Here is a 19361-nt window from a genome sequence, read left to right on the forward strand (position 1 = left end):
AGGTTTTAATACTAAGGATTACTACGGATCGCGTTCTCTAATAAACATTACGTAAGTAACATGCGGGGTTTACTATTCTGGGCAAACCAGTACGAACCAGCCAGCTGATAAAATGAACGCGGTCCTGGCTCCACCCCTACCGGTCCAGACCGTCCAGGCAGATCTAACATTTAACCAACAGAACATCCAGCATAGAGACACCTCCTTCAGTATCAGCTCTGTTCAGGATCCATCCGATGCTCAGCACTTACAACACAGAATAGTTAATCTGGACGAGGTCAGTCTTAGCGAGTGGCTAAATGGAAGCATAGCCTCTCCGAGCCCTCCCATTGTACTATCGCCGAAGCTTCCTCACTTTCTGCCGGCAGGTGTTGGTACATCGACCAATCTGAGCTCTCTGGGCTCGGTACTGCAGGAGCTCAAACTAATCAATGAGCGATTTTGTGAGGAGGAGCTTGTGAGCATGTCCATACAGTTACTGGATGCACTTGCGGCCTCTGAACTGTATGGGAGGACGATCGGCAAAGAGCTTGCAGGTGGCTTTATAACGCTGGATACGGTTATGATGGACGAGGGCCGAAGCAACTACTACCTCACTAGTTGCAGGTACGGAGTCGACAAGACTACTCACACGCTAATCCACGGACGCAACGGGGCATTAGAATCGCTCTACATTCCGCCGTGGGGAATCCCCAGCCAAGCAGAGCTTAGACAGGGAATGACCACACGGGGCTCCTTCGGGCGTGTTCCCTCTTCTATCTCCTTTTGGAGCCTGGCAATTTTGCTTTGCGAGTGTATCCTGCTCAGATCACTCCCAGTACACAGGGTCCCCCAGCAAATAGGGGCATACCGAAAAACCAGCCCTACTGGTATTGCCAACCTTATCGTAAAGCTAGCAGAGTCGAATGGATGTAGCAAGGACTTTGCTGAGTTTATGCGCAGCCTAATGATGGCCATGCCTAGCAACATTATAGAAGTAGGGCCATATCTGCAATACCCAATCATCCAAAAGTATATATCTCAATGGAAAAAGGATGGGACACACACAAACATTATCAGGAGATACGAAAGTTGGTATGCAAATGAAGAACTGAATGAGAGCAGCGTGAGCGGTGATTCCAAATCTCCCAGAAGTTGATACTGACTATTTGTCAATGGATTCACGAAGAAGAAAGTCCAGCGTAAAAGAGTTTCGACAAGTCGAGGGCCTCTCCGACACAGTTCCAACGGATGACCCTATAAGCGTAGAGTCTGTGCAGAGCGAAAAGTTTGTGGGATACGACCGGTTACTATCTAGCATTCTGAAGTCTCCACACTGTGAATAGTATACTTCGCGGTCCTTTGAGTAGGGTATTCCTTCCGGCACATAGTCTGCGCACACCATGAAGCACTCCATTGAAGACGCTCGGCTTGCGTCTGGCTTGGATATATCGACGGTCTTGAAAAATGACAGCGCATTCCTTCGCAACAGGGACTCCAGGCACTCTCCCCGAAACACTTTTGACACAAATGTTCCGCCGGGTGCAAGAATTTGCCGTGCAAGAGTCATTGCATGATCCACAAGGCCAGCCTGCACATACTCATCCAGATCGTGGACACCAGTTACGTCCGGCGCCCCATCACAGACAACGAGCTGGCACATTTCGCCGTGACAAAGCTCTATTATCTTATCGGCCACCTCCTTTCGGGTGATGTCTCCTTGTATCTGAGTCACCCGGGGAAGAGGGGCCATTGGAGCCAAGTCGACCGAGATAATAATGGCATCGGCGGGGAGCTTGTGTGACAAGACCTGCGACCAAGACCCCGGGGCAGCGCAAAGATCCACGGCACGCGTCACCCCACGAAAGAGGTCGTACTGTTCATCCAGTTGTAAGAGCTTATAGGCGGACCGTGCACGCCAGCCCTCGTCCTTTGCAAGTCGGTAGTAGATATCGCGCTTATCCTTCGACATTTCTTGTGCAGCCTTTGTGCCAAAAACTATTAAAATCTTTTGATAAAATCTCTTGACATCCTTTTCAATTAAATCGAAGGGTTAACAGAATGTCGGGCCGAAAGGGGGATGAGGGCGTGATTTACGTGGGCCATCTGCCCCACTGCTTCATGGAGCGGCCGATGAGATGCTTTTTCAGCCAGTTTGGCAAAGTCTTGCAGGTCCGTGTCTCCCGCAACAAGGAGCAGAAGTCGCGCGGGTATGGATATGTGAAGTTCGCTAGCCGCGCGGTGGCAAAGATTGCAGCAGAGACGATGAACAATTACCTTATGTTTAATAAGATACTGAAGGTTAGCTACTTGGAGACGTGGAATGACAATTTATTCTGGCATGGGTGTGAATATGAACGTCAACCCACTCCCCACCGGGCCATATACAGGGAAGAGTACAATGCGCCTAAGAACGAGGAAAAGTGGGAGGCAGAGATGGAGACGGTAAAGAGTGCTCGGTTGCGAACACTAGGTAAGCTAAAGGACCTAGGGTACGAGTACGAGATGCCCCCTCTGTTTTACCATGCACCAATGGACGGTAACGAGGCAGAAAACGCAGAGAATGCAGAGGGCAACGAGACAGAGAGTAAACAACCGTATCTGTGTCCCAGTGTTATCACTTACTGATCGTCGCTGTCCGTATCACCGACGTGCTTTTCTCTAACAGCATCCCGCGCATCAAAGGCCTTCTGCCTGATGCGGACGTTCCAGCCTAAGCACCGCACTAGCGCCCGAAACCAATCTGTGCTGCTATCCAGCTCATTGATAGTGGGGAAGCAATGCTCGGAGACCTGAATCCGAAGAAACTCGCCTCTCAGTAACTCTAGACGCATGCGATTGTCAAATGCAACGGCACAAGAACCGCGAGAGTCTCGTGGCTGCTTCAACTTCAGAACGCAGGATCCTGGTAAGCAAACCTGTCTTCCAGACATAACGTGTGGACAGATAAAGGTCAAGAGCATGCAGTTTAGGGTAGGGTGAACCGGGACACCTCCTGCACTCAGTGCATACGCCGTGGACCCACTCGGGGTGGACACCAATGCCCCGTCTCCTTGTATGGTTGTTACAAACCTAGAGTCCACGTAGGCGTCCAAAGTACAGATGGGGTCGGACACGTCTTTGGACTCTTGGCGCATAAGGGATATCTCGTTCAGGACTGTATAGGATCTCTTCTTCTGACTTGTCTGAGCATTGCGCATGGAATTTGAATGAGGAAGGGCCGGCACGTGTGAAGCCGGTTGCTGGGACGCGCTGCTGGGCGAAATAACAGCAGCATAGAGACGCGTTCGCTCGGTGATAGAGAAAGGAGAGTCAAACAGGGAAGAGAGCTTCTTGTCGATATCCTTGGGCGAGAAGGGTGTCAGAAACCCCAGTGAACCACAGTTAAATGGCAGGATAGGTGGACAATAGCGCTGGAAAAGTGAGTTGATGTAAAGCAGGGTACCATCTCCGCCGATGGAAATCACAAGGTCTATACTAGACGTATTAATTTGGTCCGGGTCAAAGGCCGTAATACCAGTATAGCGCTGAGCAACAAGAGGGTCAACGTAAACCGCTATGGATTTGCGCGAAAACCAAGCAAAGATGTGCTTCAGATGCCACTCAGACTCTATGTCATTGGGCTTTGTCACTAGAACGACCTTGCTCGGCGGAGACTCCCAGGTCCACAGGCCATTAATATACTTGACGAGCTTTCCAATCCGCTTTGGGTGCTCTTGATATTTCGACAGATTCACGTTGGCCATCCGGCCAGTCAGTGCCTGATTCCCTAGCATCTTGGTACCCAAAAGATTTGTTATGCTCGGAGGCATGTGTTGAGCAATGCTGTGCATTGAGCTCCTTGAAGAAATTGGTCTGGAGATGGTCCTGCTCACCTGGCTCATATTGCACTCAAAACTGAAGCTATCCGTACTCTCGCAGTTGGCTATTTCACTCGGTTCCTTTGAGTCGCTGTCACTAGAATCGGAAGTGAGGGATTTGGACAGGTTCTGTTGACTATAAATGCTACATGCACTGAGCTGTCTATTGTGCTGGGATGCCTTTATGGGGACAAAGGTGGACGTTGTGGACATCTCATCTGTGGCATCGCTTGTTGCCAGCTGCTGTTGTAAAAAGTCAAAGGGGGTGTCGGTAAAATCAGAAATAACAGGTTCAGCGACGACAGGTAAAGAAGAGCCAAGAGCCACCTCTTTCTGACGAATCAGTTCCAGAAGTTTCGGCAGAGGAAGCCTCTGTGCCTTCTCTAGATCGTCGCGGATAGCACTCAGCACAAGCTGGTCCATTAATTTTATGTCATTTGAAGACCTTCGTGAGCTAGAGAATCCTTGGTTCTCCTATGCATATGTCGGGCACACGAAGTTCATCCGGCAGTTCTCTAGCTTTTACAGTGGGCGATATCTGGAAAAGTCCTTCCTAGGGCTCGAGGATTACATAGGCTTTACCGCCATGCATTTGGCCTGCCTTTCGGGAAGACTGAACGTTGTTCAGCTTCTTGTTGATAAAGAGCTGCCATTATATACGCATAGAGACGTGACTATCGAGCTCCTACCAGTGACAGACGACTCTTCTCCACCGGTGAGAACAACACTCTACAAGGGTGCCTCCGCCCTTGCTATAGCTGTCGCGCGCGGGCACCATCATATCGTAAAGTTCCTTCTGAGCTACACAGCCACAGACTTCAACGTACTGGAATTATTGACAAGGTCCTTTACGTCAAAGGATCCCGCAAACATTCTTAACGCTACTCTGAGCCAGAACAAGGCCATTCTGGGGCCCCTTCTGGCTATGAACGACGTCGATAGCGGCTTAGAGCCAAGCTCATAAAACATTCTAAACCTCAGTAAATAAATGACGTTCAAGAGAATCCAACCTCAAGAGCTCGACGCCTTAACTTCTACAAGTAATAGATTTGTTGTTATAGATGTTCGGGACGATGACTATGACACGGGTGGGCACTACAAGGGGAGTGTTAACATCCCCGTTGGAGATATTCTGGACGGAAGAAAAGACGTCATGGAGATGCTAGACCGCTATGATCTGATTGTCTGCTATTGCATGCTTTCACAGCAGCGCGGTCCTGCGGCTGCTCGTAGTCTGTGCTCCGCCTTTCCTCAGAAGAAGATATATGTTGTTACCGGGGGCTTCACGGCCATGCTCGAGTACTACGGGCCGCTGGGCCGGATTGTCGGATGTCCCGTAGAGAGTAAATAGATAACTGCGGGCTCTGCTGTGTCATTTACGTCTAACTACGGGGCGGAGGGTCTCTAAAAGACACTTGCCTGGTGCCCTGCCGCCGATACGGCCGTTCAGAGCGCCCAGACAGCGGAGTGCGTGCCCTAGAGCTTCCTAGCTGTGGGGTCTGACATTGACTGTACGCCCGATAAAGGTCAGCAAACTCTTCCTTGTACGATCTGAGTTCTGAAGCCGGCTTTAAGGAGCTTGTTCCCTGGCTGCTAGCCCATTGTGAATCGACTATGCTCCTCCTTGTCAGGTCCATGGTTGAGGCATGAGCGCTCATTCCCAGCGACATGCCCATAGTACCTTCTTCGGTCGGTTGCCTTGTGGACAGAGATGCACCTACAGCTCTTATTGGTATGACGGCGTCTGCCTTTTTATTTGCTGCTTCTGGGATTGCTGCTGAAGGGCCTGTCTCCTGACCTTTGATGTCTTCAAAGTAGTTGCTTGTAAGGAAGAGAATACTATTTAACTTGGAGTTGAATGCCTCCCATGTCTCCTGAGCCATTTTCTCGTCTGCTAGCGTTGCCATCGTGTACAGATCTTCAACAGATCGCAGTGCAGCCACATTTATCACTTCCCTACATTCGTTAATAGATGTATTCATTCTAGAGATATGCGTTGTGAGAAGGCTTTCGTTTGTTCTCAAATTCTCGACTCGAAGAGACATCGACGATAACTTTAGAATGTCCAGTAACATCTCCTGAAGCGATGTATTAGGAATCTCTTTAATTTGTGCCTTCAGAGCATCAACATCGCGAAATCTGGACTTACATTGCAGATCTAGATGGGATAGCAAGTCGCGCAGCTTGTGTATTTTAGCGTTAAGGTCTGATATTTTAGTGTTGTACTTGAGTAATCGCCCAGCAGAGCCCGGGCCCTTCATTACCCCCTTTTCGCACTGGGCACGTTCCACCTTTGCTATAGCCAGTTGATACTTCACATCGAACAGCCGTTGCTTATTTAGGTTGACCTCCTGGATAAGCTTATAGACCTCCGCGCCGAAATCCTTAATTAGTCCGTGGAGAGACACAGAATCCAGGACAGTCGACCCCAAAATTTCAGGCTCATCTTGGGGGAGCTGGTCTTGCTTACTATCGCTTCTGGATGGCAGCGTGGTCTGGTGAATCATAGCCTGTAGTGTTGCAACCTCTTTCTTCAGCCGTTCATTCTCTAGCGTTAGCATCGAAACCCGATTGGCCAGCTCTGCTTTAGAATACACTGCGGACTTTATGTGCCGCGTCGCGTTGACCTTTATGGCCTTGGCTCTGCTGGCATACATTAGGGTGGAATAGGTATCATCAAAGTGGTATGCGGCCGGTGATACGTTTGCAATCATAATTGTCTTGCTAGCACCGCCCAAGGAGTCCTTCAAAATGCGTGTAAGCTTGGAATTTCTATATGGAATGTACGTCGTGGTTTGAAGTGCAGCTGCAATATTTGCGTTAGATCGCTTATTGCTTGCTTGCACGAGTGCATTGATACAGCTCCCCAGGACCAGAAGGCTCTTGTTGATATTGATGCCTTCAATGAGCCTCTCTCCTGTCGCTGAGGTCTTCTTCGCCCGCTCGGAGCCAGCCAGATCTATCAGAGAAAGCTTGCTGATAAGCTCCTGCTGTGTGTCCATGCTTTTCTGCTCTATGCGAAGCTGTAGAATGGCGTGCGAGCGCGAGCTCGTTGCATTTTCCGCAGTAGCCGCCTGCGTGCGTGCATGGGATGCCTTGTGAATGATCTGCAGAACATGATCGGAGCTATCTGGCTGGTGTTCTGTTAGATCGACAATGATTGTCTCGCTGCCTCTGTCCTGGAGCGCAAGGGTTTTTGCCGGCGTAGTGCTCAGGAGGTCGCGAACGTTCTCATTATAGATCTCAAAGTATGAAAGATAAACCGAAACTTGCCAATTCTGCGCCCTGCGAACTGCGATTTCTTCGTAAAGGTCTCGAAGAGTATTTTGGATGACTCCTGGCCCAGATGCATCCGAGCCAGACATTGTGTGAGACTTTCCTGCACCGGTGGCTCCGTAAGCAAAAATGGAGCAGTTGTAGCCGTCGAGAGCTGGCCGAATGAGACGCCGGCCTGTGTCCTCGTATATCTGTCGATTTGTGGACTCTGTGCCGAACACGTGACTGTACGAAAACATTGTGTCACGGTATCTGTGGGCGCCAGGGTTGTGCGCCGCTGTGTGGCGGGGCTTTGGGTCGAAGACGAGCCGCTCGGCGTCGACGACAGAGACGACGTCGCGGGTGTCTGCCTGGGCCAGTTCCTTGCTGTTGAAGGGACGGACCCGCACGACGACGTAAAACGAGCCGAGAGGGAAAGAGTCCGCTTCGGGGTCATCCATGGAGAAATTCGATTTTTCGATTTTGCAGGCCCGGGCCAGACCGCCACTCCCCACCCCGCAAACAGCCCCTTTGCAAGAAGGGATGGGGAGCACGTCTGCTGCTGTTTCTCCCCAGCGCGCCGGGATAGCTCAGTGGTAGAGCGTGGCACTCGTAATGCTAAGGTCGTGGGTTCAACTCCCGCTCTCGGCTTTTACTCACCCGCCCGCAGCGTGCCGGCACAGCGCCGCCGAGAGTCCCGCGACCTGGCTCTCGAGCGTCGCCCCGAGCGCGAGCGCCTCCTCCACGAGCGCAAGGGCCCGCACCGCCTCGGCCTTCCGCCGCGGCTCCACTTCCGAGGCCATCAGGGCCCGGAACACACACTGGACCACGTCCTCGGCTGAGCATCCCGCAGCCAGACAACCCTGGATCTGGCCATACTTCTCCACGTACGGCATCGGTCGCAAGAGTTCCCGTCCCAGGGCAGGATGCGGCTTCGCCACAAGCTTATAGACGTCATCCGCCGTGGCGAGCTCCTTCTCTGTCATGAGGTGGAGGCTCTGGAGGACGTTGATGGCCTGGCGCAGGTCCCCGTCGGTAACCGCATGTATAGCGGCAAGGGCCCCTGGGGCCATCTGCATCCCCTCTGCATCTGCAATCTTCTCAAGCATAAGGAGGCAGGATTCGCGGGGCACAGGAAGAAAGCGGAACGCACAGCACCGGCTCAAGATGGCGGGAAGAAGCTTCTCTGGATAGTTGCACAAGAGACAAAAGCGCGCGTGCTTGATAGAGGTTTCCATCAAGCGGCGCAACGAGGCCTGTGCGACGCTCGACATGTGATCGCACTCGTCCATGATCACGATTTTGAACTTAGTTGCAGACGAAGACTGCTGGCTCAGGACGCTCCCACTTGTCACAAAGCCCTTTACTGTCTGTCGGATCACATCAACGCCAGAGTCATCTGACGCGTTGAGCTCGAGGACATGAGTACTGACGGCGTCCCCGAAGAGCTCATTCATCAGAGCCTTAATAAGAGTGGTCTTCCCAGTCCCTGGCTTTCCATAAAAGATCATGTGCGGAAGACGGCCCTCGCGGATGAGCGCACGGATGGCGGCGATAATCAGCTCGTGCGACACAACGCCCTCCGTCGTGGAGGGTCGGTACTTCTCAACCCAAGGAATCATTTACTGTTTTAAAACCTAGCATGCAGCCGCCTGCTATAGCTGCAAGTAGCAATTGTCCGTTGTATGCTGGCGATAATACCCGAAGGGCCGCCTATTCTGTTCGCTAGAAGTTCTTCATTGCACCGTAAGCACAGGGTATGTTGACAAATCTTTGAGCTAAAAGTAATCTTGAGGTACAGGAAAGAGCTTGAAGAAATACAGTTAGTAGATGTGGTAACCATTTCCTTTCTGGCTCTCCTTGTCTTCTAAATATCTAGCTATGTGCATTCATGCGATTCTTCTTTGCCGATTGACGCCTAGGTTTTGCACCCTGGACCTCAACGGACCCCAAATCTGCTTCAGCATCAACAAAGTTAACGTGCTGATAATGCGTCTTCCCCTCAAGAGCAGCTTGTGCATCGTTGGCATTACTCTCTGTTGCATAGTCCTCCGCGCGCTTTCCATCAGATTGGTAAAAGGTGCTCTCGCTCTCATAAAGAATAGAACAAGCGGGAGCAAAATTAAAGTTGGCTGCTATCATCAGAGCCGTGAGCCCAGCGCCGTATGAGCAAAGCTTGTTGCTGGTGAGTCCCGACTCATTCTTGTGGAGAAGCTCTATAATGTTAATATAATCTTGCCTTGTTCCACGTTTGGTCAGCAGCATTAGCTCAATTGTTTTCTGAGCAGCTGTTACGTTACTACCAGCAGAAGAGTGATACGGCGTTCCGAGCTCGCGGTCAGTATGTGTGTAGCAAACCTCGACAACGCCGCAGCTTGCAGCATGCATCAGGGCAGTGTACCCGTCCTTTCTTTGGGTGCATGCTTCAGATTGATAGAGGCTCTCTACAACCCCTACATATCCATTTTGGGCTGCGATCATTAAAGCCGTGCGTCCGTAAATGTCACGCATCGTGACCTCCACGAATAGGGTCTCGATGAGAAATACAAGGTTGTAGTGCGATGCCCACATGAGGGCCGTCCATCCTGCCTTGTCCTGCATCTGCTTTTCGTAGGGCAATAGTATGTGGACCATCTCAACATTCTTATTGATAACAGCCAACATGAGTGCTGTAAGCCCAAGGTTGTCCTGTGCACCAGCCCACGTGAGCCTCTGATTAACCATATCAACGGATCCACTAATCACCGCCTCCATGAGAGGGGTTCGTCCCTGGAAGTTAGAGTCTTCCTGAATGTTTAACCGGAAAGACATTGTAGGATGAAACCCGTTAATAGTTGTCCCGCACCACCTGTCTGTTTCGGATTCGGCCGGTGTCACATACGAATTGTCCCCAAGCAGCTCGTGGCCACTGGCCTTCGTATGAACAAACTGGTCATTCTGCTCCACTTGAGATCGCGCCTCGTGAAGCGTCCTCGAGGCTCCGTCGTGTGCCGGCCCCGTTCCCATAGTGTAATACTCACCCTCAGGGTTATTGAAAGAATTATCTTGATAGATGTTTTGAGACATGATATTCCGTGCTCGCATGGACATGGTTGTAGGCTCTCTGATTGAGGCACCCGCAAAGCTCATCATGCTTTTCTCGGTCTCGCTCATGGTTGAATACGCTCTCCGCATTGCAACAGCGTCTTCCATGCGCGTCTGGAACGAATTAACAGTGGGCTTTATGCGACTAGAGCGCATTACTGCGATGCTGCTTATGGTTTCGTTAGCCACTGGGTCACGGATAGCGTCATTGGATTGCCACGCATCATTGACTTGACTCCTTACTGATGCATCTTGCCCGACGCGAACAGAGTCTGTGTTAAAAGCAGGGTCTATGCGGACCGATTTAGTGCCACTTGAGGGGTTCACCTTTGGGTCCACGGGGACTATGCTGTAATCGTCACCGGTTTGCGGTATGTCGGCATCTCTGACCCGCGCCTGGTCGATAGAAATTTCGTTTTTTGCCTTTGCAATGGCCTCCTTGATACTCTCGCTAGTATCCACCCGTGAACCATTGTAGCTAGAGTGAATTGCAGGATGGGGACCCTGCTGGGCCGATGGCGGAGCAAGATTGGCCGGAGAGCCGTTATCGTAGTCTTCTCCATCGTGGAAAACCTCCCCATAGAAGTCTGTTTGATCCACACGCGGCGTTATAGACATATTGATGTCATTATTTCGAGGTGTATGGAGATGTCCACTATCGTCATGGTCGGAGTCAGAGATGGGCTGCATCTTGCTGAAGTTAATGTTATCTGCACCTACCAGCTCACCGTCATCATAGCAGTAAGTGTTTGAGCGATAGACTCCGTCGTGTGCACCATGAAGCCCTCCCAGAGAGTCCGCCCTCATTGATCTACCCTTCAACGACTCGCGAGTGAAAAGCGAGCCATGGTCAGTCGCCGTCACAACGGGCTCGTTCTTAGTAGAGGCACTCCCTGGACGGGGTTCTGATACAGCATTTGGATAGGCATCCTGCAGTGATATAGATGAAGTTAGCTCATAGCCGTCTCCAAAGACAGGATTGTCTGGCACAGGGTTGCTAGAGTATCCATCCTCTTCGTTTTGTTCAGGAACGTCTCTAAGATTGGAACGATGGTGCAACTCGCTGCCTGGGATCTGCGGAAAGACCTGATTATCCCGTGAGTAAGATTGGTGAGAATCGGGGTGAAGAGAAAGATTGCTGGAACGGTTCATGGCCTGCTTAAACGTACCTGCATTGGGTGGAAGCCTAAAGTCGCTACTTTGCTGATCGTACTGCATCTGCTGACAAAAAACGTCACCATCGAGTGACGGCTGCCCGGTGAGAGACTGCGTAGAGGTCGTCGGAGAAGGTATTGATCCCTTGCTAGATTTCTTGTCCATACCGACGTGCTCGGGATCGTTTACGCCATGAATCCCAGAGTTGTTCAAGGAGGATAGCAGTGGAACAGTGGACAATGCGCTTTTGATCGCCGTGGTGGGTGTCTTGTGACTGAACTCCACTTGTTCGAAACTAACGCCGTTTGCAGAAGGATTGACAAGGTTGATTAAGTTCTTAGACAGTTCTGCATTGACTGCAATTGGTGGCTGCTCAAGCTGGGGAGGCACATACTTTGGGCTTGAACTGTGGGAGACGAGACCAAGGTTGCGCATTGCTCTGATAATAAAGGGGTGCTCCATAAGCTCGTTAGACGTAGGACGATGGGCCATATCAAGCTGAAGAAATCTAGATATCAGAGACTGAAGAGAATCAGAGTAGTTCGCCCCGGCGTCTCTCAAAGAGACATACTTACCGCTTGCAACATTGTCGGCAAGCTCGCTGGGCGTCCTGCCCCAGAAGCACGGCTGTCCAGTGCACATGTAGTAAATCACACACCCGAAGGACCATATGTCAGACTTCAAGGAGTAAGCCTCCTCGCCTGATAGCACCTCGGGGGCCATAAATGCAAGGTCGAACAATGGGAAAGAAGAAAACATTACATCAACGGCTGTAGGAATGCTAAAATTGGAGATTTTGAGCTGATTGACGTTATTGAACAAGATGTTCCTAGGGGTGAGCCGTCTGTGCACGATTCGCCCAATTTGGACAATTTCTCCTTGCGAGTCCTTATAGCTCTTATTCCAGGGGCTGTGCAGATAGATCAACGCATCGGTTATTTGCGCGATATAGTCCCATATGGCCGCCTCGCTGAGTCTTTTACCATTGCAGTACCCGTCTTCGACTACTGAGTAGAGGCTCCTTGGTAGATACTCCGTCACTAGGGTGAAGGTCGACTTGTAGGGAGCGTAGAAAATGTCATAAACCTTCATAAGAGTTGGGTGTTCTATATGCTTTAAAATAAACGTCTGTCCGATAACCTCTGAGTGGTCTGCAGCAGAGGCGGCGTAGTATGCGACCTGCTTCCCGAGAAGCTTCATGGCCAGATGGGTATCGTGAAGCAGAAAAACAGTCTCTGCACCATCGCTATTAAGAACAGAGTCGACTGTGTATCTCTGAGGAAGATCCGGAGCAGCTTCGGGGATGTATCGATCACCTCTAGAAGGCATGTAGACACCAATTACTCTCTTTTTAATTTCAATGTTTTCCAGATTTTAGCGGACAATGGACACACGACTCATGGAGGCTGCACGTTCTGGCAGAGCTCTTCCGCCAGATTCTGAGATACAGAGAGATGCAGGCCAGCAAGATAAACACGGCTGGACAGCTCTTATGTACGCTGCCCAAAATGGACACACACACATCGTCAAACGCTTGGCTTCCCTTGAAAAGGGGATTCGCGATCATTCTGGACGGACAGCTCTGATGCATGGTGTTTCTAGCGGTATGCAAGAGGTAGCAGAGCTCCTGATTGCACATGAAGCAGCCGTCGCTGATAATACTGGGCGCACAGCTCTAATGATCTCTGCAAAACAAAAGCGTGTCGGCTTATGCTCTCTCTTAGCTCCCTTAGAGGCAGGGATTCAGGACCAGGCCGGCTGGACAGCTATGATGCACGCTCTTGATAGCCGGTTCGATGACATCGGCCAATCTCTTTGGGGCGATGACGGTGGTGCAGCTGTTGAAGAAATCTGTAAGATTCTAGTTTCAGCAGAGGTCGGAAAGTCGGCCGTTAATGGAATGACGGCTCTCATGCTTGCTGCAGAAGCTGGATATGAACACGTGTGCCGCCTGCTCATAGAAAAGGAAGCGGGGCGTAGCACTGCTTCGGGCATGACAGCAATGATGCTAGCTGCGCAGTATGGCAGCCACCGCATAGTGCGAATGCTCTTGGCAAGAGAGGTTGGGCTTATCACTCAGGAAGGAAAGACAGCACTCATGTGTGCGGCAGAGTTTGGACATTTCGAATGTTGCAAGTTGCTCCTCGGGGGCGAGGGGCTCATCCATACCCAGGATCATGTGACAGCCCTCATGTACGCTGCTCGGAGTGGACACCTGGCAGTAGTGAAGCTTTTACTGCCTCTGCAGCAGGGCATTGTAAGTGACACTGGCCTGACTGCCTACCTCTGCGCAGAAGAGGCTGGAAACTCAGATTGTGCAGAGGTATTGCGGCCATTAGAAACTACTGAGGCGGTCCGCTCTCTTATCCTGCAGTCCACCGCTGGTATCAATCTAAAGACACCTGAAGGACTTACAATCGCCGATCGCTCGCTCTTGCTGAATGATCTTACAGAGACTCGGCTTAAGAAAACAGGAACACGTGCAGGAGGGATACTACAGTGCGAACTTGTAGAGAAGGAGCGGACAATCGGTATTCTCACGAAGCAGCTCAAAAGGGAAAGAATCGCCTCTGAAAAGCTAGAGAACTTGGTCCGATCTTGCAAAGAAGAAATCCGCCAGCTCCAGCAACAACTGCAAGTCCAGGGTGATGAGGTCGAAGCCCTTACACGCCAAGCTGCTGCTTTGCCTGACCACTTTGGTAGAGATGCTGCGAAAGCACACACCTGCCTGCCGATCCAGCCCAGCGATCTTGCTTCTTTTGACATGGGTCAACTTGAAGAGCTGGATCGCCATCTTAGTGACTCGCTTGATACTGTAAGGACAGCAAAGGTGACTCTTGCAGCTGGATCTCGCGCAAATGCCTGCCTTGTCTGCCTAGATAACCGTGCAACGATCTTCTATCTTCCTTGCCAACACATGGTCACCTGTCGGGAGTGTGAGGCCAAGCTCCGCGACAACCGCTGCCCGCTCTGTCGGGTAGTCATAGAGGCCTCCTATGTCGTATACACAAATTAGCAACGATTCACTAGCATATCCCGAGGGTTAATATCTGTTAACACCGTTAATGTTGAGTCCTTTAATGTGCTCTGTGAGGCGCCTTCGGAACTCTGTCACTTCGCTCTCGCTAAGATTTATGTCGAACAGATGTGCCCAGCCGCGGCGAAGCCCGTTATCATCCAAACCAAAACCGATCAGCCATGAACCCTTGGGCATGGGCGTGTATCCATAGAACATCTTGGTATCCGCGAGTGCTGAATGCTTTTTGATGGCGTCCACATCCTTAACAAAGCAGGAACAGATCTTAGCGTGCTTGATCTGCTCCTGAATGGAGAAGATGGTATGCCCCGAGTCGACATACTCGTCAATAAGCACAACCTCACGCTTCTCTTTGAGCTGCTTGAGGTCCTCTTCGTCAAACACGACAGATTCTTGCCTCGTGCCCTTGTACGACGAGACCTTCACGAAGTGGAGGGTGTACGGGAATGTAAGATGAACTGTCAACAGCGATGCATAGAGATAGGCCCCGGTCAACAGGGCGACAAGTGTGACAGGTTCTGCGACGTCCTTGTAGTACTCGTTCATTCTGCGCGCAGTATCTGCTGCAAGCGCCTTACACTCCTCAAAAGTGGCTAGAAGGTGGAATTTCTTCACCTCTGACTCTAGTACATCGTTACGGTCCTTGAAAAACGTTGAGAGTACATCCTTGACCGGCTTTCCTGTCACAGAGCAAATCATTTTTTCTGCTCATTTTTTTGAACTGCAATTATTAGGACTGGTTTGTGCGGTTATGTTAATTTGTGATTACAGGGTTTGTCCCCGGATCATCTGACTTGCAAAAGAATCGTACCCGTGTCTCTGGTCCACCATATGGGGGGTTTGTCGCTCGGATTGTAAGGGAGGGTTTCTCTGGTGGCCTCAGCGAAGATTGAAGGACATCTGTGGAAGGCTGAAATATGCTAACAGTGGTGCTGCCTTTTTCGTGAGCAGACCCTGCGGTAACTACTTTAAGAGCTACAAAGGGGCTGTTTCTAAAACTTGTTGCTAAAAACTCACCTTCGTCGGAACTAGAAGAAGAACTAGACGATGCAGACAGAGGTGGGGTAAGAGGTATCACGACAGGTTCAAACTGAGATGCCTGTAATTCCTCTGATTTGCACACATGCTTGCTTGTTGAGCAACTCCTAGACACCAAGGACCGCTTTATGTTGTCGCCTGAAAGGTTCTGAATTATAATGCTAGCATCCACCGCGTCTCTGTGATCACAGTCTCGAAAGGGCGCTGACTGTGGCTCATACTGTGTCGAGGCAGAACTTGTCGAAACGCGCATCTGCGCAAAAAGAAGCTTCATGTCCAACAAGTTGAGCCTTGTCTGTATCTCTGCTTCAATGTGTTCCTTCCCGTCCTTTGTGCCCAGGAGTTCTTCAAGCAGCCTTATGCGAGCTTCTTGCTCGGCTCCTTTAGCTTCACCCGAGGCAACATCTCCTTGCAGATGAGCGATAGTGTCTTGAAGTTTAGAGATAGTATCTTGACTCTCGTGTAGTTTTCTCTTGTAGTCCGAGACCTTACTCTCTGCTGAGCTTATCGTCTTCATAACTTCCGAAACAACCTCATTCATATCTTCTGCTTCCAGCTCACGTGCTGCAAGTACTTGAGTCTGCTGGTGCAAACGCTCGACAAGGATGTCGCAGTAACGCTCACATTCTATTGCACACAAGTAAGGAGACTGTGGGGGAGAGCATAGGCGTGAAACAGAGTAGGAGTTCTCCACCACGGATGCTTCTTGATGGATATGTTTGAGTAGCTCGTCAGTTTGCATAGATACCTCCACACACGCTTCGTGTTTCTGTGCGAGATTTTTATAGTCTGACAGTATATGATTATGAGTACTTGGTGCATCGCTCATCACACTGTTGCTTTCAGAGGTACAGCGCGGCTCATTTCCGGAACACAGAAGGCACTGTATGGACTTAAACGCAATACTAATTTCTTCACATTGCGTACTCGCTATTTTAGTATCTGATTCTATGATTAGCTTTTCGTCTGGACCTAGCATGCGTGACTGGAGGGCTGCCAGTGTGCCGTACGGTGCCACGTCAACCTCGTCCGTCTGGACCCCAAAGTACTTCATATCGGGTGCGTCCACTTGAATTGCCGCGAACACCATCGTAGTAGTATCTTCTACTGAGCCGAAGTCAGACCCTTGCTCTTCATTATACCCTCTACATCGTGGAACATGTGAATTATCACTTGGTCCAGTAGACGGGCCAAGTGAGTTCAATGGTGCACTCCGTAAGTCCATCTCAGAAGTCCTGTCTGCATTACTAGGTGGCTGTAAAAGCTCACATTGAATCGCTTTGAAGGATGGGAGCGGAGCTTCAATCTGAGTTCCGGTGTGAATCTTCTGAGATCCGTCTAGCTCAGCATCTATCTTTCCACACCCACCTACAGATGACTTCCCTTTTCCAAGGCCGGTAGACTGGGTAAGCAAGAGTGACCTGATGGCAGCATCAAGAGCAGATTCGGGCGTATCCTCAGCGCATGTGTCTAGGTGCAACTTCAAGAGGATGGAACTGGGAATAATGGTACAATCCGCTCCCTTGGATCTGTCGTGAACACTTTTCAGTTGCAGCAACCTCCGATATTCTTCGTCTGCTTCTTCTTCCACGTGATCCACACTTATAGAGGCATTTGGAGGAAGAGTGTCGAATTGGGAGTTATTATAATTTGTTAACTCGCGCAGATTTCCTGTCTGGGTTTCGTCATCCACGGTGAACAATTCTCTCACAGTCTGGACAGATTTAAACACTAAAAGCTCATGCAGATCTGCTTGGGTCTCAGCATGGACAAAGAACTCAGCAAGATAGGTTTGCGTGGATCCGTGGGCAATATCCCCCAGGTCTATCTCCGTGCATGACACAGCCTTGTCCAGATATCCCGACGCCCTTAATTCCTCAAGCCTGGCCCTTTCTTCCCGTTGGTGCCTAAATGCATCCTTCAGCAAAAGGTTGTCTGCCTGTAATTCATCCCGCTCCTTCGTCAATATTGCCAACTTTTGGCAGAGTTGCTCCTTCTCTTCCGTTATTACCTGATTTTCAGAGAGGATGTCATTGATACGACAGGTCACTGCTTCAATTGCAGAGCACTGAGCTGCAAGTCGATAAGAGGCCGATTCAGTTGCAGCTAAAATATACTTCTGAGCATCGTCTAAAGATGGCGCTGTGCTTGTGTTCATATATGCACAGATACGTCTGGACACTTGCTGATCGAGGCCATCGAGCCTTGATACCTTTAGGCCATCGCTTAGCTGTGCTTGCATAGTCAGTAAAATAGAGAGATACCTTGTTGCCTCATCATGGAACGCTCGTGCTGCATGCTCTGTCATGGTTAACCTGCTAAGTGTTTCAGCGTGCTTTTCACTTACCTGGTCCTTTTCTTTAGCAAGCTGGGCTAGATCTGCTTCCCTCTTGAGTACCAGTCCATGCACGTCATCGAGTGATGGAGCTATCGCACAACTTGCTTCAGCGGTCTCCTTTGCGTGGGCCAACCGCCTGAGGTCAAACATTACATGGAAGAGCTTTCGCCGGTAGGCGTTCAGAGTAAGGAGATATTCTGGTATAGCTTCTGGAACAGGAAACTGCACGGCAGAAGCGGCCTCCTGCCTATTCAACAACTCGTCCAAAATTTTCACTTGTTCACGCAGAAAAACAACCTCATCGATCTGACTGCTTAGCATAAAATCTTGGCGTTCAGCAGAAGAAACAGTTTCTACTGATTGCACCGCTGACTGCAGCAACGCATTGGATGCCTTCAGCTTTTCTACCTGCTGCTCAAGAGAATCTAGCTCACTACGTAGTCGTTCTTCATTCTGCTTGTGACCTTGTAATTGACCCTGCAAAGTGTGGATATATGTACTATCCACGATCTGCTCAGAATTCTTGAGAAGGGTTTTGATCCGCCGCAGGCGCTTAGCCTCACTAACGTCTGGTGCACCAGACATTGATTCAATAGTGTCATCGTCTTCGTCGCTGAAATCGTATGCGGTCCGCCGCCGTATCTCTTTGTAACATACATCTGTTTGGGACTCCACGGTGGCATAGGTGGGACAGTAGTCCGGCATTGTCGCTTGGTCAACAAACTGCTGCAATACCAGCTCTTCAACGGGTGCCTGGTGATGAGATTGCAGAAACGGTTCTGTTGCATCTATGGAAGGTGGCGGTAGAGGTCTAATAATTGATTCATTAGCTGGCTTACTCGGCAATGTGTGTGCTTCAGTGTGGCGCTTGGATGACTGGGACGATGATGCTCCATTTCTAGAAAATAGAATGACTTGTTCATCAATTACAAGTTTTGTTCTAGCTTTCTGAGCAGCAGAATGAGAGTTATCATAAGAGCGAATGGCTGAGTTAGCTTCTTGGGTACACGAAGTAGACGGCAGGCTATGGGTGTTCTTACCTGTTAACTCAGATAGAGTCAGCTCATCTGATCTAATAAGAGATACACTGAGGTCCTGCACATCTCTACCATTAAATTTTTTCAATTGTGGAAAATTCTTAATAATATCACGGTATGTTTCCCGTTTCATCAAAGGGTTTTCGCGGATGTCCAGAGACTCTAAAGACTTAAGGGATAGAACGGGGGCTATGAGATCTAATGAGTATATGTTGTTATGTGAAAGGTCAAGGCTGCGGATGGATGTAGGGATAGTGCAGGCCAAGCGTACAATCCTATTATGACTTAAGTTAAGTGTCTGAAGCTTGGGGAACGGAAGAACTTGATCTACATCGACAATCACGTTGTGACTGGCATTGAAGTCTAAGAGTTGAAACATTGGCAACAAGTCATTGAGCGATGAGAGCCTGTTGTTGGATATGTCCAATTGCTTGATTTGCGGGGAAAGAAAAGACCGTAGATCGGCAAGTGTTTCGATATTTTGCCCCGATAGATCTAAAATCGTGTCTCCTCTATTCTCCTTTCTTCCTTGCGTCTGTGTTGAGCCAGCTCTCGCTGTTGGAGAGCTCATTTTTAAT

The 19361-nt window shown here is 50.0% G+C and overlaps 12 protein-coding genes and 1 non-coding gene across 13 annotated transcripts; 6 read left to right on the top strand and 7 right to left on the bottom strand.

Annotated features, from left to right (window-relative positions):
- Positions 1–112: 112 nt before the first annotated feature.
- Positions 113–1138, top strand: GL50803_006056 (uncharacterized protein; the record flags this gene model as incomplete). The annotated part of the gene is made up of 1 exon (XM_038046222.1): positions 113–1138. One exon carries the CDS (start codon positions 113–115, stop codon positions 1136–1138), a length of 1026 nt encoding a protein of 341 aa, XP_037901864.1.
- A 6-nt stretch (positions 1139–1144) lies between these two features.
- Positions 1145–1951, bottom strand: GL50803_006055 (FtsJ-like protein; the record flags this gene model as incomplete). The annotated part of the gene is made up of 1 exon (XM_001710133.1): positions 1145–1951. One exon carries the CDS (start codon positions 1949–1951, stop codon positions 1145–1147), a length of 807 nt encoding a protein of 268 aa, XP_001710185.1.
- Positions 1952–2040: 89 nt separating this feature from the next.
- GL50803_006054 (putative RNA binding) lies at positions 2041–2607 on the top strand (the record flags this gene model as incomplete). The annotated part of the gene is made up of 1 exon (XM_001710135.1): positions 2041–2607. The coding sequence occupies one exon, from the start codon at positions 2041–2043 to the stop codon at positions 2605–2607; it is 567 nt and encodes a 188-aa protein (XP_001710187.1).
- On the bottom strand, positions 2601–4262 carry GL50803_0017316 (putative Inorganic polyphosphate/ATP-NAD kinase; the record flags this gene model as incomplete). The annotated part of the gene is made up of 1 exon (XM_001710136.1): positions 2601–4262. One exon carries the CDS (start codon positions 4260–4262, stop codon positions 2601–2603), a length of 1662 nt encoding a protein of 553 aa, XP_001710188.1.
- Positions 4263–4269: 7 nt separating this feature from the next.
- On the top strand, positions 4270–4803 carry GL50803_004368 (Ankyrin repeat protein 1; the record flags this gene model as incomplete). Its single annotated transcript, XM_001710137.1, has 1 exon — positions 4270–4803. The coding sequence occupies one exon, from the start codon at positions 4270–4272 to the stop codon at positions 4801–4803; it is 534 nt and encodes a 177-aa protein (XP_001710189.1).
- Positions 4804–4827: 24 nt separating this feature from the next.
- On the top strand, positions 4828–5190 carry GL50803_004369 (Rhodanese-like domain-containing protein; the record flags this gene model as incomplete). Its single annotated transcript, XM_001710138.1, has 1 exon — positions 4828–5190. One exon carries the CDS (start codon positions 4828–4830, stop codon positions 5188–5190), a length of 363 nt encoding a protein of 120 aa, XP_001710190.1.
- Positions 5191–5221: 31 nt separating this feature from the next.
- On the bottom strand, positions 5222–7555 carry GL50803_004371 (Kinesin-8; the record flags this gene model as incomplete). Its single annotated transcript, XM_001710139.1, has 1 exon — positions 5222–7555. The coding sequence occupies one exon, from the start codon at positions 7553–7555 to the stop codon at positions 5222–5224; it is 2334 nt and encodes a 777-aa protein (XP_001710191.1).
- Positions 7556–7673: 118 nt separating this feature from the next.
- GL50803_00t0004 lies at positions 7674–7745 on the top strand. The gene has a single exon. It is a non-coding gene; the product is annotated as a tRNA-Thr (tRNA).
- A 5-nt stretch (positions 7746–7750) lies between these two features.
- On the bottom strand, positions 7751–8716 carry GL50803_0024636 (Replication factor C, subunit 3; the record flags this gene model as incomplete). Its single annotated transcript, XM_001710143.1, has 1 exon — positions 7751–8716. The coding sequence occupies one exon, from the start codon at positions 8714–8716 to the stop codon at positions 7751–7753; it is 966 nt and encodes a 321-aa protein (XP_001710195.1).
- A 253-nt stretch (positions 8717–8969) lies between these two features.
- Positions 8970–12662, bottom strand: GL50803_0017318 (Kinase, NEK; the record flags this gene model as incomplete). The annotated part of the gene is made up of 1 exon (XM_001710145.1): positions 8970–12662. The coding sequence occupies one exon, from the start codon at positions 12660–12662 to the stop codon at positions 8970–8972; it is 3693 nt and encodes a 1230-aa protein (XP_001710197.1).
- Positions 12663–12717: 55 nt separating this feature from the next.
- Positions 12718–14349, top strand: GL50803_0014203 (Ankyrin repeat protein 2; the record flags this gene model as incomplete). Its single annotated transcript, XM_001710148.1, has 1 exon — positions 12718–14349. The coding sequence occupies one exon, from the start codon at positions 12718–12720 to the stop codon at positions 14347–14349; it is 1632 nt and encodes a 543-aa protein (XP_001710200.1).
- Positions 14350–14376: 27 nt separating this feature from the next.
- Positions 14377–15069, bottom strand: GL50803_006436 (Guanine phosphoribosyltransferase; the record flags this gene model as incomplete). The annotated part of the gene is made up of 1 exon (XM_001710151.1): positions 14377–15069. One exon carries the CDS (start codon positions 15067–15069, stop codon positions 14377–14379), a length of 693 nt encoding a protein of 230 aa, XP_001710203.1.
- Positions 15070–15124: 55 nt separating this feature from the next.
- On the bottom strand, positions 15125–19354 carry GL50803_0033985 (Leucine-rich repeat protein; the record flags this gene model as incomplete). Its single annotated transcript, XM_001710152.1, has 1 exon — positions 15125–19354. One exon carries the CDS (start codon positions 19352–19354, stop codon positions 15125–15127), a length of 4230 nt encoding a protein of 1409 aa, XP_001710204.1.
- Positions 19355–19361: the final 7 nt, after the last annotated feature.

This window comes from Giardia intestinalis, chromosome 3 (genome assembly GCF_000002435.2).
Source record: "Giardia intestinalis strain WB C6 chromosome 3, whole genome shotgun sequence".
Taxonomy (NCBI): domain Eukaryota; phylum Fornicata; order Diplomonadida; family Hexamitidae; genus Giardia; species Giardia duodenalis.